At 41.4% G+C, this 19542-nt stretch overlaps 1 protein-coding gene across 2 annotated transcripts in view; it reads right to left on the bottom strand.

The window, feature by feature from the left end:
* Positions 1-19542, bottom strand: part of NOL10 (nucleolar protein 10) — a 79410-nt gene that overhangs the window by 11997 nt on the left and 47871 nt on the right. Inside the window, exon 21 of one of the 2 annotated variants that reach the window (XR_009274515.1) lies at positions 18439-18930. Coding sequence is in view for 1 of the 2 variants with exons in the window: in XM_058800940.1 (XP_058656923.1) it covers positions 18811-18930 (120 nt within the window). In the remaining variant the exon portion in view is untranslated. Of the gene's footprint in view, positions 1-14933; positions 18931-19542 lie in introns of those variants that run through there. The other variant, XM_058800940.1, reaches the window with a different exon arrangement.

The following is a 19542-nucleotide window of genomic DNA, read 5'->3' as shown; positions in this document are numbered from 1 at the left end:
TACATGAAGGTCCTATTTACTGTCATAACCTTAGGGGAAGGAATGCTCTGGAGACTCCAGGATGAGAAGCAAAACCACTAAAAATTTCTGTGCCTGGATGAACATTCAGAGCATCTTTTTGCAGACCTTCACTGGGGTGCCAGGACTGCCCCGGCCCCCAGGACTGTCCCAGGTGGACTTGTGGCCCTTTGCCCATTTGAGCTCGCACAGGTAGAAGTCCTGCTGCCTTCCAGCGGTGTCTGCATTTTTACAGCGTGCAAAACAAGCAGATCCCCATTGGAATGAAGAGGCCTTTCTGCCAAAAGGTTCAATCACAGGAGCAGGCTCATGGGCCTTGCGGGGGCCGATACGATGAGTAAGGACTAGTCCCATGAGTAAGACCCATGGGACTGGACGCAGCTTGTCATTCATTCTTCAAGTGTGTGCAGGCCTGCTAAAGCTGACCTATAAAAATTGGCAAAGAACACAAACATTAATGGGTACACTGTCCTCTCTTCTAAGGCAAATCCTGGGATGCCTGAGGCACTCTTCGTTCCCATCAAACTTCCTTGGTTTCTCCAGGGAGGTGCAAGCTTGGGGTTTCTGGCTCTTGACTGAAATGAGAATATAATCTTACAGTTTAGAAGAGCCCCACCAATTTCCCAAACACCAGTTGCTCTCCTTGCTTTACCTGGAGTCCCTGCAATGCAGTAGCCAGCATGCTAAAGGCCTTAACACATACTGAGAAGCACTCTCCTTCAAAAAATGCATGCAAAAGTGTTAACACCAGCATGGTGTGAAGGGCCAGAGCAGGGGCTGCAGGCAGGCAACACCACTGGCTTTCCTCTGTTGAGATACTCCTCTCCATTTTTTGGAATGAGAGATTACCTCTTGTCAGAGCACTTTGGATGAATCACTTTTCCTTTAGAAATGTTTTTACTGATTCTACAGCAACTGAATAAACTCAGAGAAGGAGAGTTTGCTGGAGGCAGATGTGTAACTCACTTTCCCCGCTCTTTCAATAACTCATTCCCACAGGTACATTTACAGTAACACATGAGCATTGTGTGTGAGTAGAAACACAACTTAACTTCTGCAGTGTCAGCAGCAACAAATGTAAATGAAAAACAAACAAAAGCATGTTGTAAATGCTGGTTGAGCAGGGAATGCCCTAAGATCAGAGCCACTGGAATTTCCTATGCATTAAACCACAGTGAATTTGTGTTTGCATTATTCCTACATATATTTGATTGCTATTCTTAGATTTGTTATCACCAAATAGCATATGCATGCACTATTATCATCATACTACCAGCATGTTATCAGCTCTTGGTTGTACACACAATCATTTAATTTCCTGATCTTGCTGAAACACCTTCTGCTACATGGCTGACACAGAGCAAAACTGAAGAGGGAAAAGATCAGTGGGGACACTGACCTAGTAAAGAGTTTGCTGAAGCCAGTCTGTTTACGAGGGATTAGTACAATGTGCTGATTAAAGAGATTATGATTATCTCATTCTAAGAGATTTATCTGCTGTGATTGTGTGTACATAAATGCTTCACTGCAAGCAGCTACAGGAAAAGCTATAGTCAGATAGTACCAGATCCACAACCAAAGTACTTGGGATAAGTAATAGAAAATCTCTTAGGAAGCAAAGAATATCTAGCCAGATGCCACTGAATCTTGGCTGGGTAACATTTCATCTGACAAAGCCACTGCTCAATCTCCATCTGGCAAGAACTGGCAGAACTCCAGTCCCTGGATGAAGAGCTGGCCTATATTCAGCAGAAATCCCACCTTTCCCTTCTGCTTCTGAAATACCCCAGGCAGAAAGTCAGAAAACCTAGCAAAGAGGCAGAAGTGAGCTAATGGTTCGTGTGGGTCAAGATGGACTGCCATAAATCAGCTGTCAGATTAGGCTTTGAGAAACCCTCTGGGCCTATAATGACACAAGATGCCACACACACAAAACGGCTGTGGTAGGTCATAGCCAATCTATAATGTTGCAGATGTGAAAAAGGGGGGATATCCAAACCCACACCTTTCACAAAATTATTAGTCCATGTGTTATTTAAGCTTAAAAAGTAAAAAAATTGTTTGAAGATTAAAGGTCCAACAGAGGTGATGTCAAACTCATGTCCAAGTAAAAACCTCTGCCTGAAAGGGCAGAAGGGCCACCCCGAGTGATGTGGATGCAGGCAGCCAGGGCAGAGATTCTGGCAGGGGCTGGCTTGTTCCATGCTGCTCTGATGGAGCAGATGCAACTCCATGACAGAAGTTCCTCCAGCAAATCTTTCTCTGTGAGCAGGATGCTTTCCCAGTTGATTGGTACTCTTGGAGTCGCTGGGAGATGGAACTGCTTAAATTGGGGTGTTGCAAAAACTTGGACTTCAGAGCAGACTCGTGACAGCCAGTTGTTTGTGATCATCTTTTCTGGCATTGCTACATGGAAAAGGTCTCTTTTAACTCCAGGCTCTGGCAGAACAGCCCTAACAAATTTTACCACAGTGGTTTAAGACATCCCCTTTATCTTGCAGCACATCCAGACAGATGGGGCTCACAAGAGCACCCCGGCTACCCAGCCCATGCACAGGGGATTAGCCTGTCACACACTGGCACTGAGACCAGCTAAAGGCACCCACACACTCTGCCACCATGTCACCTCATCCATTGCATGACAGTCTGAGGGGATGGCAATGAGGAGAATGGTGCTGCAAAATGATTCAGTGACAAAAATCACCCTGGCCAAGCCAAGAGCTGCAGTGCACACTGCTTTCTGATGGAGATATGGCAACATGGTACATAGCGCCTCCAGCTCTGGGAGGGTCACACTGGGGAGGGATTACCCACAACAGAAGTCACTGGCAGCCCAAGAAGCAGCAGCCGCATGCATTATGAAACAGAAGCAGCCAGGCAACCAGAGGAAATGTCAGTGATCATCTTCAGTGAAGCATTCCAGTTCACACCTCAGCAGAAATGGAAAGATAGATCTTAGATTTTCAGTTTCTAGACCTTGCTTCTATGCCTGTGTCTTTTACCTTTAATGTCTCTCTTCCCTGGGAAGCCCCATCCATCTGCCCCAGGGACAAGCTCCTCTTAGGCTGTGAATCTTGCTGGCAAGAGTGGTGCTACTCCTGCCTTGATTTGAGCACTGGCACACAAGTCAGGTAAGGTGGTTTCACACATAACCTGCTCATCATCACTGATTTTCCTGTCTGCTGGTGCTAACTGGTGGCAAGTCTCAGGCTTAGATGACCTGCACCAGAGAGGGAACCAGTGCTCACCTTTCCCTCTCCAGACCCTTTCAATAGCCCCTACTTTGGACTTCTGGGTCCCCACAGCAGAGCATCACAGTAAATCCAGCTTCTATCTCTTTCTATGCTTGCCCAAATCTGTTCTCCAGAAGACTGAACTCTGGCACTTTCTTTTCCTCCGACTTGCACTGGTATAGAAAAAATCAACATCTGCTAGCAAGCTTGTGATAAAGTGAGACCCTTGCAATAAGAGTTTCTATCACTGGATGCAGAATTTTATTAGAATGAGAAAAAACAAATTATTGACACTCTTCTGCTTCTCTCCATGCTCCTGCTGGGGACATAACCAAATTATTCCCATCTGCTACCCGGCTTCAAATTTAAAACCAGCAGTAATCCATAGATCCTTGAAACTATGATTAATTCTATCTGAGAAGGAAGAAAACCTCAGAATTCAATGAAGAAGTTACCACATACAAAAGAGATGTTGCCTAATAGTGGCCTGCTTTTATTTTATTAGAACTATAACACTGAAATTAGTTACTAATGTTTTGAGGTCTGCCTTTGATCTTTATAATATAAGTGGTGAGAATTGAACAAATTGGTAATTGTCTCCAGCTGCAAACAAAGCAGTTGGAGGAGAAGCCATTTCAGGATCCTCTGTAGTTGCTTAAGTAAATCCTAGGATTAGGAACATGCAAATTTTTCTGGGGGAGGGAAGAGAGAAGGGACTTGCAGTGCTGAACAGCAAAATGAACAAAAATTATTGTAGGTGGGCTAGGAACTGAAAATGCTTGATTGTAATTGATTTCAAGAAAATGGAAAATTCAGTTTTTCCCTGTTCTGCCCGCCATGAAAGCCCAAGGCTGGTTCACAGGTGCAGCAGACAAACCTATCCAAAACTTTTGTAATAGCTTGGACAGAGAGAAAGAAGAGACATGACAGAGAATTGGTTCTGGAAGTCCCTCTGCTGTATGTATGGGTACAAATGAGTAATGCTTCACAATGGGATGTCTGAAGCACAGGCTGTAGAACCCTTGTTTCTGTCTGCAATCCAAGCTGAAATTTTGTGTAAAGGACACCTGTCCTGCTTGCTGAGCAAGGCGAGCCCTATCCCCAAAATATCTTGTTGCTCAGATAGGCTCAGAAGGCTTCTCTTGTCAGTTTGTGCAAGAGACAACAGTTTTCTGATCTGTTGTGGTGAGTGGTGGCTGAATCCCTCAAGAGCCCTGCCTAAAAAATCTGGGGAATTCAGGTCAGAGTTTAAACACTTCAAAACTACACTTTTAAACAAAAAAAAAAATAAAAAATCACAAGTACTTTTGGAACAACAGAGATTATGTCCTGTCAGGCTCTACTTTCCAGCAGGATGACAGAAATACCACCTTCAAGACTACTAGCAGTAGGATTGGCATTCTTCCAATCAGATTTTATTCCACAAACAGATCCCTTATGGTCTAATTTTTTTGCTCTATGCCTGCATTTCATAGAATTATAGAATAGTTTGGGTTGGATCCTCTGGATCATCTAGTTCCAAGAGACACCTTCCATCATACCAGAATGTTTAAAGCCCCATCCATTTAATGAATGAAAAATAACAAAAATAAACAAATGAAACATACTCTAATCACTTCAGATGTTATCAGCAACAGTTTAAAATAAGCTAGAAATATTTTCTTTTGTTGCTCTGGTTTCAAAAGCATTAGGGAAAGATCTTGCATAGAAAAAGGAGAGGACTTGTAGAAGCAGAAGGCATTTGTGGACTGCAGGGAGCTGTTCTCAATTTTTATTTGTAGAACATACCTTAATGGAACTATACTGAAGTGGTTTTACTTGTGGTTCACAGACTGGGTGTTACTCATATGTGGTAGACACTATGAGGCTGACTTGGGTGGGAGCCATCAAACACTTCAGACTGCTCAGCCTCATAACAGGTATGATATGGCCATGGAAAACACCTTCAGGTTTCTTCACAGTACCTAGTCAGAGCCTGGAAGCTGTTTTGCTTCTGAGGAGGGATTTCCAGGCTTGGGTGTTTGTGGTTAGATGCATCTCCAGTCTTTGAGACTTAAGGCTGATGACCACTATTGAAAGTCAGAGGTTCAGACCCTTTCTGGGCAAAAGTACTTGTCTGTTAATAACAGAAGACCTCAGAGTAAGACCCTATGAGGAAAAAAAAAAAGCTTATAGTTCACATAAATCTTCAGGTATTTTTAAAGAGGACATGAGGGAATATGCACTAATCTACTGTTTGCTTGTACCTTTCTTTGCATGATGTGATTTGCAAATGTTAGTTCTTGCTCTGCTCTTTGAATTCCTTCTGAGCTCAATTCATGTCTGTAACTTCAAATATATAATTCTTGATATTTTTTTTCTTTGTGTTTTGTTCCCAGCTCTTCAAGTCCCTTGCTGTCCATTTTCAGTGGTATCTACAAGGATTGGTATCATTGGGGCAGAGAGCAGGAAGGAGACTGAAGTCAGTGGTAACTTCCCCAGTCCATTGTTCTTGAAGAATGTGCATTCTGAAATGCACAAGCATCAGCACCTGCACCCTGCATCTCACTACAGAGCCCTGTGGGTTGGCTTACAGTCCAAAACCACGACCTTACCAAAAGGAGAAACAAAGAGCAGAGATGAGACTGGTATCCATCCTGTAAGCCTGTTCGTGTTCTGCCCTTTTTCCCATGGAAAGCTCATGGGCCAAATGTGTTGTGAAACTGCTCCTCAGATGTTTCATCTGGGTTGTCACCACTTCTGCTGTGATGTTATAACAGCAGCTCATTCCTACAGGCTCAGTGGTTGCAATTTGCTTCTCCCAGAGCTTGGAAGAACCTAATTTTGCCCCTTGCATTCTGCTGTGGGCAGGCTGCCAGTAACTCATCAGTCTGACACAGTGTTGGCTCCAGCACCCACAGACCCTGCTTCTAGCTCAGCCTGGCCTTGGACCCTCATCCCAGTGTGTCTGCACTGGAGCCCTTCAGAGGTGTGACTGACCTTCAACCTCCACTGTGATTCCAGCAGCACTTATGTTGCTGACTCTGTCCTGGTTTCAGCTTTTCTTGCCCTTTGGCACCCAGGACCCCTTTCTGCCATGTCCTGATGACAACCCAGAGATGGGAAGTGGAGAGGTAGGCACTTTCACTGCTTCCATGAAATTGCAGGGAATGGGGCAACGTGACTTTTGGAGGACCCTGAGTGTAGCATTGCTTCTGGAGGATAAGCTCTACCTACCCTGCATCAGTTACGTGTTCCGCTAATCTGCTCCTAAGCTCCTGTGATGGAAATTGCACAGCTTTTGGCCCCCTCATAGGCAACTACAGGCAGAGCAAAGTTCCCTGCTCCATTACAGATAAGAAGGGAAAAGCATAAGGAACAGGATAAGAACAGAGCAAGCTTCTCAACAAATCCTTCCAGCTTCAGGTAGTCACTGAAGGTTCTTGAGCTGCAACTGGCATCCAGGTTCTGAGGTTCAGTAGATATCTCACCCCTTCTAGGACTAATACCTACGTTTGGTCTCCATAATAGCCTAAGGTAACTGATCTCACAATGTACATGTTTTATACATGCAACTCCACATGCTTGTCTTAAACCTGCTACCTGATAATTTTATTTGATAGTATGTAATCTTACATCATGAAGAATACTTAGTCGTTTTACAAACTTCCTTTACAGACCACTCCAACTATTAGGCTTCTATGATATGACTGCTCAGTTGTCTCTACTTCCAAGCTGAAGTGTTCCCCATTGTATGATCTTTATTTGCAAGGAAGCTCTTAATTTTCTTATAAAAAATGCTGTTTCTCTTCAGTGCATAGTTGTACCACAACCTTTCTCATAGTGAGCTAACCAGAACTCAACATCCACAGTACAGCTCTTATGTAGCCTCTTATGAGGTTTATGTATAGGGCAGATACTAATTACTTTTTAAAATATTTCTCTCCTCTCATTTCCAATAACTTTATTGCTGAATGCCGCATCAATGGTTTCAGACAACTTTGTCCAAAAACCTTTCCTGAATACCAGTAACGAGCTGAGAGCTCACTCTTGTGACCCTACAGGTGACTGGATTTTCCTGCTTCTCCCTATTACTTTGCACAGCTGATGTGCCACTGCCATGTCCCATCATGTCACACTTACAGCTGTCACTTTGTTTTCTTTTCAAGTTTACTGAATTGTCCTACAGTTCTGTGCAGCCTTCTTTATTTTTAATTTCTAAATCAGTTACAAATACATGGAAGTGCTCAGGGGCTCTGGTAACACCCACACTCTCCTTTTCCTCTCAGAGAAACTGCCTATGTCTGCCACCCTTTCTTTCCTGTGCATAACAATTTACGAACCCACAGGAGCACCTCTCCTCTTACCCCCTGAGAACTGACAGAAACCAAGCCTATCTTCTAAGCAAAAGGCAACATATAATATTAAGAGCTTTTTAGAAAGCCAAGTACTTTGAATTGTTGGCATATTTACAGATATCCCAAACATGGGACACCTTCTCTACAAGGAGTTACTGAATAGTTCAGGACTTAGTCTGGAAAAAAGACAACTGAAAAGGATCATGAAAGAAGTCTGCAAAATCAACAGCACTGTCACAAAGAGGATGAGAAGCAAACAGCTGCCTCACTTAGTTTCCTCAAAACCAACAGCTAGATTGGAGCTCAGGTGAAGCCATGGAGCCAGGTACAGCATTAGCAGTAGGAAGTGTCACACCACGCAGTGGCAGTAGATTATGTGGAAGTAAATATCTACAGGCTTCAAGGGGAAGCTGGAAGAGTATACAGAAACCATTTCCAGCTAAGGCTGTTCCCAAGCTAAATGGTGCTGGTAGCTTGTTGAGTAATAGGCAGAAGGTGCTGCTGTAGGAACATGTCACATGTCTGAGTCAACATGGGCTACACCAAAACTATGCATTGCTCAAAGGAAAGTCACATGAAAATAAAAACAACTCCTCTGAGGTTGCAAATGTTCACAACATTTTCACCTCTCCCCAGGTGCTCTGTCAATTTGCAATCTCATTGCCCTCATCTAATCCTACAACCATGGAAGAAACCTACACCATCACCTTCAGATGCTGAAGCTGTTCTCTGGGGGAAAATATAAAGCCTTCTACATATAAAGCCCAACTAAAAATGGCATTTAAGATCTAACTTGTTCCTGACTGTGGCTCCAGTCATCTTTGTGAGCAGGATCCACAGAGTTTCAAGGGCACAAAGTACACAAAAATAGACTCTGCTGATTTTCTTCAGACCAGCAGAGCTACCTCAGAAGTAAAATAGAAGGAAAAACCCCAGTGTATTGTTCTGATTCTTTATAAATATTTTTAAAGATGCTTTTTATTCCTCACTAATTGTATCTTCCAGAGAAAAGGATGTCTTTGGTTTAAATCATTAGCAACAGCAACTGGGGCAGGGATGTTTTGACAAATACAGTCTCTAATTACATTGCCAATTTCAGAGCAGGGAATGCACCTTTTTTCCCTACATTCTGTTTAAAACAAAATTTATTTGCATTTAACCACCTCCCTGGTGTATGGAGTGCCATACTGTCAGGAAATCAAAGCTGTAAAGAGTCTTGTCCATCAGAGCAGACCAAAATTTCAGCTTGTTCCTACAGCAGTTAAGACAGTGCTCTGACAGAAACAGTCTGTGGATTTGGAAACTTTCTAGAATAATTGAATCATGGATAGTTTGGGTTGAAAGGGTCCTTTAAAGGTCACACAGTCCAACCACCTGCCACAAGCTCTGAACATTTTCAACTAGATCAGACTGTTCAGAGCCCCATCCAACCTGACCTGAATGATTCCACAGATGGGGCATCCACCACCTCTCTGGGCAACCTGAGCCAGTGGTTTATCACACTCATTGTAAATAACTTCCTTATATATAATCTAAATCAGCCCTCTTTCTGTTTAACACCATTATCCCTTGTCCTATTTCCACAGGCCCCGCTAAAATGTTTGTCCCCATCTTCCTGCCTCTGTGCCGCCTTGCTCTTCTGAGACATTGTCCTTGTCTCATCTATTCTGATTTTGGGACCCACCACAGCACATACATTGGGAATGTGTGTGAAGCAATGGAACAGCAGAAATCTTACACAGCTTTAAGTGTGTTCCTGCATCCTCATTCCACTTTGGGAAATTATGTGGTCACCAGGAAGTGGGTTTGTGAAAAGCATACAGCAGATCTGATTTGCCAAGCAGAGCATCTTGCTAGTCTTTGGCCTCCGAGGCAGAGCAGAAACCATGGTCTGCTCTGCCCAGTAGCTCTGAGAGTTAGGGAGTTCTAACACCTACACAGCCACTTCCTCTTACCCCAAAATGACAGACTCCTTCCCCTCAACAGCACCCAAACCAACAGGCAACCAGTAAGCCAGGCAGTGCTTTATCATTGTCACAATAAATATACAGCCAACATCATCTCAGCACAGGTAAATCTCCTCCAGTGCCAGTGAGTGTGTCTCGCATCAAAGCAGCAGGGTCAACCCCATTGTTTTGGAAGCTGTGTAGATAGCAAAGACAAGACCTGCAGGTGGAACAAAAAGCCCAAAGATAATGAATTGAAAAAAATATTCAGTAAGAGTTCAAAGCCTGCATGTGGGATGAAAGCTGGCTCATGCTTAATAATTCTAAGAAATGATTCAGTAATACTTCATCCTGTGCAATGGGTTCTCAGTAATGAATGCAAACAGCATCCATGAAAGCCAATAAAAATTATGTATCAGTCATTCAGATCAGCTTTCTCTGCCTTCGGGTAGTTATGTATCCAAGTAGGAACTTTCAACTGGGAGAAAAGTCCCTCTCAATGATCACATGCTAGTTTAGTTCACCCAAGATACAGGTCTGTTGTTGAGGGATTTGGAGCATGGCACCACAGCTCGCTCACATGCTACCACTGCTTCTCCAGCTAAAACACATGAGATCCCATTGACAGAACAGATTTCCCTCTTTGAATGCTTGAAATCCATATGCAAAACAGTGTTCAAAGAAAACTGAATAGCTTTCAAATTTCTTGCTTTGAGGCATTTACATCATCTGATTTAGAATCTGTCTGAAGTGCCCCAGAATAGTTACTGTCCCTTGCATATTTATGTCCTTCTGCCTTAGGGCTTAATACTCCTTTCTCTGAACCCAGTGGCCAACTTTACTTTTATAGACCCTTAATATTTATGGAAGGAAGTTAAATCTCCTATGTTTTGAAAGTTTTGATTCTATTGCTTTTCAGCTTGGTGGTGAGGAACCCTGCCTAGGATCCACTGGGAGCCTGTGGTACCTTGTTGAAATTTTGAAGATATTTCTGGATACACCAGCTTTAAAATGCACTGACATACAGAATGCTTTCAAAAAAGAGCAGGAAGATTGCTCAGAGAATGTATAGTAGAGGGAAGGCTGGAGGCATAGATGCTGCCAAAATCTTGGGACAGCCTTGTCCTGGGGATTTCTGAGCTGTGTTCAGAGATTCAAGCACACCTGAAATCTGAGCAAGCCTGCAGGCCAGTTCAAATTCTTGTCTTAGCCAAGAAGCAGAAAATTGGACCTGTGGGAGTAACACAAGCTCATAAAGTAGAACTTGGTTGACTGTACAAGCACCTTACACAATAACAGCTCCTTAAGCCCATCTAGTTCTTCTGCCTATTCTGTATCTTGAAGTTAGTTGTAGATGCCCTAAAATGCATTACTCAATACAGTGAGCTAGATGAAGTGATACACAAAGTAAGCCAGAAGTAGGGGTGTCCCAAATCCAGAAGCTCCAAGGCTTCCTGTGATTAAGAAATCATTTCCACTTAGCTGCTATTTGTTACTTGTCACCAAATTCCAACTACGCTAGGGGAAAAAAGCATTGATAATAATTTTCATTCCTACTATTTCCACTTAGTGCCAAAATTGTTTGGCTGTTAAAACTTAACAGCTAAAGACAGACTAAAAAAAATGAGTGTTGTTGTTGTCTATGAGTGGCTGGTTGACCCCAGCTGGACACCAGATGCCCCAAAGCTCCTCTATCACTGCCCTCCTCAGCTGGACAGGGAAGACAAAAATATAACTAGAGGTGTCAAAAACATGCCTGCATAGGAGAGAAGATTAAAAGGGTTCAGACAGCCCAGCACTTTATCCCTTGGGATTAGATAGTGCCCAAATATCTAAGCCACAATTTCAAATGTGGCAGAGGAGGGGGAGCAGCAGAATCAGATAAAAAGTTTTAAAGACTTTACATTACCTGACCAGCTGTACCAGCCTTGCCGTGCTGGCTGGAGAAATCCAGTTTTTAAAAGACCCTGAAGTGCAAGAAGCCACACCAGGTCAGTACAGAACTGCACCTTCTAAGGGAAAATGGCAATAAAATTAAACACTGAAAGGTTTCACTGAAAACCCTAAATCAGAGCAGATTAGTTTCAGCTCTTGAAAATTTCACATTTACATTGATAAGCTCTTTTTTTAATTGGAACATGTTTTGAGAGAAACATTTGGCCAAATCTAAAATGATTTTCCATTCCAGCTGCTTTACTGCCTTACTAAACAGTGACTTTTTCCAAGTTATTTCTTTCTATGAGAAACTCCTTCAGTTTCATGGGAGGTGGCCTCTTTGAAGGAAAGATCTTTGATTCTCCAGATCTTCAGAGGCAAGGGAAAACAGTGTGTCATAACTGACACCAGAGGTCAATTATTTTCTGTGATAAAGAGGAAGCATGTAAACATCACTAAAGGCCAAGGCAGACATCCACTTTTGAGCATTGCTTTCTAGAAATCATTTCAGTAGACATCATGTACACATCATTTAAGAAGGGAAAGAGATCCTCTGGAGGGAAGGAGCCACCTGCCTTGTTTGGTCATTTCATCCTGTAGCACCCTGAGGTGATCTCTACTTGAGAGTAAATCCTCCCTGCTTTGGTCACATTACACATCCATCATATCCTGGCAGCCCTGCCCTCACATCTATCCCAAAAGCCATCACAGAAGCAAGCTTTTGTTCTCACCACTCCAGGGATGACAAGTATTTCTTGAATACCTGACATAGAATTGTGCCTCACCTCTGCAGAAATTTCCATCTTCTTCCTGTTTTTAACTGGAACCTTTCACGGTTTGGGAGACGGAATTGCAGGAATAAAGGATTGTTACCTTTGCATTCTCCTGGAATAACTGCCTCTAAAGTTACCAATCATTCTAATGTCTTCCCTTAGTACCTAAATTGCATATGGGTGACACCAGTCCCCAACTACAGGCACATGTGATGTTACACAATGTTTTTGGTTGTGTCTGTACTTGTAAACTGAACAGCGTCAGGCCTTGTCCTAACAACTGGAGAATGATCATCTACACTCCTCTTCTTCTTCTGGTGTTACTTGAATTGCAGCAATGCAGTTACCATGGCATTGTGCAAAAGTGATTTGTTGAAACCTGCCTAAAATATCTCCGATAGAGGATATTTATTTGCTGTGGAGATCTGTTTAAAATATTGCCTCATTTTCAGTGCAACAGTGTCACAGTCCCATTGGGCAATCCACAATTTACATCTGGGAAAGGAGAAAAAGTACCTATGATGAAACTTCCCTTTTGATTCAGTTTACAAGAATATCAGCAGAACCCCAACAGACAAGATAATTACTTTTCACAACACTGTCACTTGCATAAGATGATTAAATCCTCACAGGTAGGCATGTGGTCTTTTATGACCCATGCTGTATGGCCTCCACTTGTGGCATATTATAAAGGTTAAAAAACAGAAGAAAATGTGTTTACAGAAGAAATGCTGATAAATGGAAAGGACATATATTCATGTTTGAAATCAGAAAATATATTATTCAGATGCTTTTGAATGCTAAATGTTTTGCGTAATTGTACATAATGTACAATGTATATATGTATATAATATATACAATATACATGTATATACAATGTACATGTATATAATGCACATTGCAATTATACTAATGCTGCAGGTAAAATTCTTTTAAAAAAATCTAAAACACACCAGTCCCAGTCAAAGCACCCAGACCTTAGTGAAGGAGAGCTAGCACAGCAGTACACATACATACAGAGCAGAAGTGGATTTTGGAGGGATTTAAAGCAACACTGCTGCCTATTGCCAGTAACATGTACAGAAGTATGCCCCAGCTCTCTGAGTCCCCTCTGGTGCCACAGCTCTCTGTATCTCCAAGCTCACACAAATCCTTTCTGCTCAAGATATACTCAAACACAGCCAGTCTACGATTACCATTTTAGTGCTCATTCTCAAATCTCTGCTGTAGCTGTACAAATTTGTACCAGAGATCCTGATATTAACAGAAAAAAGTGGAGTGTAGAGAGAGGCACTCCAGAAGAAAGAGCCAGATGTTCAAACGAGATAGTAAGCAGGAGAAAGCAGCTTTGGCAGAAACTGCTGTAGGGAAGGGAAGGGTGGTTCCAGGAATTGGGAGTATAAATTTTGATTAGGGCTGGGCTGGTATTTCCCACTTCAACTGCCTAGTTTTCTCTTTAATGAAGAAATGGAATTTTTACTTTTGCCCCCACTCAATGAAGAATTAACTGGGAAAAAGGACTTGCCTTCATGATTAAGCTGACCCAAATCTCTATAGGTAAGCATAACCCCACTGAATGAGAGCATTTCAACTTGTGCCTGATCTTACTACAAAATTATTGTCCTTCAACTCTAATTAAATATATTTATCAAGGGAAGTGCAGTGATCAATCCTTTTCAAAGAGTAAGATAAAAACTTCTCCTTTCTGAACATGCTCAAGGTAGATCTTCTCTTCTTCTATGCTCCATAGTCTAAAACACTAAGCAAAGAACAGAAGATGGAGATCTTGAAAAACAGCCAGCAACAGGCAGACACATTTCTGAATTTACACTAATATGGATGGTTTGGTTGTTGTGGTTTCCATTCACTTGTTCAAAAACTACTTATTTTAGCTTTGCTGATACATGAATGCAAACCAGTCTGTACCAGGGGATACTCACAAGTACTTTGTATGGAAATGCAACTAAGAGGACAAACACAAAGTAACATGTCACTTTATCAATAGAAATTGCAACTACAGCCCATGTGGATTAAGGATCTGGGTCAAATTAAAAAACAAAGGAGAGCCACTAATTTGATCACAGAGCTGGAACATCTCTTATGAAGCGAGGCTGAGAACTGGGGCTGTTGAGCCTGGAGACAGAAGGGTTAGGGTGATTTTAGACCACCTCCCAATAGCTACAGGAGGCCTTCAACAGAGCTGCAGAGGGACTTTGCACATGGGCATGTACTGAGTGTAGAAATAGGACAAGGGAGAATGGCCTTAAACTGAAAGGGGTGGCTTTAGGTTAGATATTAGGAAGAAATTGTTTACTGTGAGGGTGGTAAGCCACTGGCACAGGTTGCTCAGAGCATATGCAGACTCCCCATCCCTGGCACTGCTCAGGGCCAGGCAGGATAGGGCTCTGAGCAACTTGTTCTAGTGGAAAGTGTCCCTGCCCATGGCAGGGGGCTTGGAACGAGATCATCTTTAAGGTCCCTTCCACCCCAAATGAAACAATGATTCTATGACCTAGAGATCCCTTAAAATTCAGGAATTCCTTTTCTTCCAGTTGCATAAACTATAAGTGGTGCTAAATCTTATTATTTCCTGCAGGTTTTACTATAAATTGTTCCTTTTGGTGACAGAACTATTTCAAGTTCAACACAAAGAGCCAGTTGTTCAGTAAAATGGGCTTTGAAATACAGAGATAATGATCAAGAAGTAAAATTTATTAATAGATTTATGTGCTTTCATTCAGTTTAAAATCCCCATACTTCTCAAGATCAGACAAAATATATTAGCTATGGACACATGCCAAAAGAAGTACTTAATCTTTAAGAAAGAGATAAAAAGATAAAACTGGTGAGTGATTCAGGGGAAGGATGAGACAAAGGGGAAAAATTACTCCAGTCAATTAATGATACATTTTTCCTCCTTATGCCCTGCAACATTCATAGAGTAATCAGGCTGGAGAGGTCCTCTAGAGTTCATTATACCATTCCTCATCCTCAGAGAATGTTCCACTACACCTGAAGATACACAGACATCTATACCTGCAGATGTTTAATCCAACATCACAAGACTTTTTGTGGACATTGCACAACCTCCCCAGGCAAGGAGCTGCACTGCTTCACTGTATTCCTGCATCTGCAATATGGTCCTTTCTTCCTGGAATTAAATTATACTCCCCATTTTCAAACCTGGAAACATGAAGAATACAAATTTAAAAGGCTGCTGCAAAACAAGATGGAGTAATCTGAAAACTATTTCATTCTCTCTCACAACTCTCCCTGAAGCCTGACAATCTCAAATCTGCTTTAAACTCCATAAATAAACCCCATGAGTACAAAAATGTGCATATACATATACATTTTACACACACTTGCTATGTATGAGGGGTAATATTTTAAAATCATGTTTCTTTAGTTCAGATATTAAAAACAAGCAGTGTGGGGTACAGTAAATTTATTTTCAGTTTTGTTTAAATTGTAGATGCTCCTCATTTCAGACAATATACCAGCCACAGGAACACAGAATGATTCTTGGCTTGGTAACAGAATTTTGGAAAGAACATTAGATAATTAGTTTTGGTTCAATGTTTGTTGAATGAGTAATAGCCTAACTGATATAAATCATATTACCTGTGGAGTAAAAAAGTGGTGAAGTACAGGTGAGACATCAGACCTAGGTCATTCCTTTATCTCACCAGCATTTCACTCACATTTAACCACTATCTGTACATTTATTTACAGTGAGTTTTTAACACTGATTCTCACCACTGAGTTCTCACAGGTATGAAACAATCATACATGAGTTTCCATGAGATTACTCTTTACCTTAAGAGTATGAACCTTAAATGTCACAAAGGATCCCAGCAGCTGCTCAGCTTCTAGGAAATGCAATTCTGGATAAAGACTAATTCCTGCGGTACAGAAAATGAAGTAACAGCAGACTGAAAAAAGTTAATGAAACCCAGGCTGACACTTAAAAAATGCCTGCTTTGGTTGCATGATGAAGTTAATTCATTTGCAATGATGTTGCATTAATGCACCAGATTCTACTGAAACTTCCAAACTTCCCCAGAGAGCTGTTCAAGAACAACTTTACCGGCAGTTTTCCTAATCGATCTCAGCAATCTAATCATGTTTCATGCCAGGTGCCTGGCATGAATGATGTGAACAGTGATGTGGATTGAGAACTGGCTGAATGGCAGATCCCAGGGGGTCATAAGCAGTGGCACAGGGTCTAGTTGGAGGCCTGTCACTAGTGGTGTCCCCAAGGTTCAATATTGTTTAACTTATTAATGACCAGGATGAAGGGGCAGAAGCCTCCTCAGCAAGTTCCCTGATGACACAAAGCTGGGAGGAGCAGCCAGTACCCCAGAGGGCTGTGCAGCCCTTCAGAAGAACCTCAGTGGGTTTGAGAGGGGCAGAGAGGAACAGTTTCAAATGTAACAAAAGCAAATGCAGGGCCCTGCACCTGGGCAGGAATAACCCTGGTACCAGCACAGGCTGGGGCTGGCCTGCTGGGAAGCAGCTCTGTGGAGAAGCACCTGGGGGACAGCAAGCTGTCCATGAGCTGGCAGTGCCCTTGTGGCCAAGCAGGCCAAAGGTGTCCTGGAGTGCATTAGGGAGAGCATTGCCAGCAGATCAAAGGAGGTGTGTAAAGTGTATCCCAACTTCCTCTGAGGTGAAATAAACAGCATGCTAAGGGCAGTTTACATGTGCCTTCCATCTAATAGTACAAAGCACACTCCTTTAATCATATCGGCTAAAACCTAAATACATGATCAATACTATCACAATACTTACATTATGAATCTAAGTGCATGAAAAGCAAAACACTGACTTAAACCAGTCCATCAGAAGAATCTCAAAACACAAGAAATACACTCATTTTAAGCTGAAAGTTAACCATTTCAAACTCAGTGCATTACCACTCTGCAGATCAACCACATTTAGTTTTTTACTGCTCTTGACAGCCCACAAAATCATTGCAAAATACAGATGCCTTCAACCATAAATGCAACTCTAGATCAATATAATGGGGTTTAGACCCACCATGAGAAGGAGCAAACTTGGCCAAATTCCTGCTCTTAAAATGCCAGTTCTGTCCACCCAGTCCCCAACTCTCCCTGTATCAACCATGATGGAGGCCAGTTTCCACTGTTAACCTCTCCACATTCCTACAGCCCTGTGTATGATGTAAGCACACCCGAATTGCACACAGATAGTTTCTAAGAGATAACATAATGCTCCAGGGGGAAGATGCAAAAATAAAAAGCATGAGAAACTTATGGACAATACAGAAATTTGACAGCTTGAGGTAAAAAAATAGGAATTGAGAGACTTATCATTTAGTTGTATGCAAGGGCAGAGGTGATGACTACAATGTAAGTTTTTGAAGATGAAAATATCAGGAGAAAAGTGCCTTTTTAAACTAAAGGCAGCGACATAATCAAAACCATTAATTAAAGCAGGTAAAATTAAGTCAGAGAGGAAAAAAAGTTATCCACGTGGCTAACTTTTCTATCATCTAACAACAAACAAAAAAAAAAAATCAGGCTATGAGAAACCAAGGCTTTTTACTGAAGTAATCGCAAATATTCTACAAATACAGAAACCTGATCTGTATAACCTCTCTGGTTTATAAAACAAAATACTTAAGAACCTATGAGTCTCTTAAAAAGATTTACAGTTACAGGGAGATTCACTGATTTTAGCTGAACCAAAGTTCAGGTTCTTTTATCTAGCAAAAAGGTAATTTATAAAGGCTTTTAAAAAGCAATAAAAGGTTCCTTTAGGATCAAAGGTAACAACTGATTTATTTGCTAAATAATGACCTACTTTGGTTCAAGGGTTTTTTAAAGTTATTTAACTAAACTCTTTTTTTGAAGCATAGGAGACTACTGGCATGGCCTTAAAGTGCTTGTTATATGAAGATAAACCACTTGATCTATGATGAAACATGGCTGGCTTTCCAAAACAGAAACATCGGGATCAGGTTTTGTACTTACAAATTCTAAGTTAATAGGACTACCCTTCTGAGCTTCCTCTTGGTACAGTGCTGTGGCAAGAGAGGTTTCCTTACAGAATGACTCAGAGGAACCCAAATCAGCATTCTCAATTGTCCCAACAACAATTTGTACCATTTGCTATTAAGGCAACCCAAGAATATAAAGCCAAAGTCAGTTTTTGAAAAAATACAACTTACCTTTGATCTTTTATCTAAGCAGTCACAAAGATTTCAGAAACTGAAACTCACAGTTCTTAAGTTAAATAAAAGACAGGCAGCCTTGTTGTATACTAAATTCTTATATAGAAAACATCCAGGGTTACACAATAACCAATTGCTGGTGATTTCTGAACAAATACAGTTCACAATGGACCATATTCATATTGTCCTTTGGTCAGTACTTTAACTTTCATAAACTTTTCAGTAATTAACACAAGGTTTAGGAGGTTCTGGCTTTGTGTTCACCAATGAATCAAAATACAAATCCATTGGTACTGTGTCCCAATTTGAAAAGGCCCCTTTTTCAAATGAAAATGAGGTAAAAGGTTTCTTAAAAAAAGCCAACATAAATCAATGAAATAGTCGTCCTCTTCCACGTCTGCTCTTGAGATGACTGGCAGAGCGCCGGAGGGTTTTCCTCTCCTGACGATGTTGTTTCTCAGCTTCCTGCTGTTTCCTTTGCTGCTCTGACTGGAATATTAAAACAAAAATAGACTTAGGTTCCTGTAAATTTATACATCACCTCATTGTCCCAGTATCAAATATATCAAGTCAGAATTCCATTAAGCAAATCTGGAAATGTTACAGTTAGTTGCTTTGTGCTATCTTGTGTCAGATTGTAACTGTTAGTTCTAGATATCCTTAGGCATTACCATTCCAAGCTTTTCAAAGCAAATGTTTAACATAAAGATATAAAAACACAGTGAATAATGTATTTCAGATAAAAAAAAACAATGCTTAACAATACAGTCCATAATTTATGTTTAAATACTCTTAAGAACATCGATCCAAATTTGTGGTTACTTAGTATCTACTTTGGTTAACTAGTGTTTTCAAGCTTAATCACAGAATCACAAAATAGAATAAGTTGAGTTGGAAGGGACTCACAAGTATCACTGAATCCAACCCCTGGCCCTACAGCAGCCTCCCTGGCCAGAACCACACTATGTGCCCACGAGTATAGTCCCAATGCTTCTTGAAATCTGTCTTAATATTGCTTAATAATTCTAGAAGGAATTTCTACATAAAAGTAATCTCTGCTCCTGTGGCACATGATCTATTAATGTTTCTTTCCTTAATCAA

The sequence above is a fragment of the Ammospiza caudacuta genome, chromosome 3, assembly GCF_027887145.1.
Source record: "Ammospiza caudacuta isolate bAmmCau1 chromosome 3, bAmmCau1.pri, whole genome shotgun sequence".
Lineage (NCBI taxonomy): Eukaryota > Metazoa > Chordata > Aves > Passeriformes > Passerellidae > Ammospiza > Ammospiza caudacuta.
This window is presented reverse-complemented; position numbering and strand designations above follow the sequence as displayed.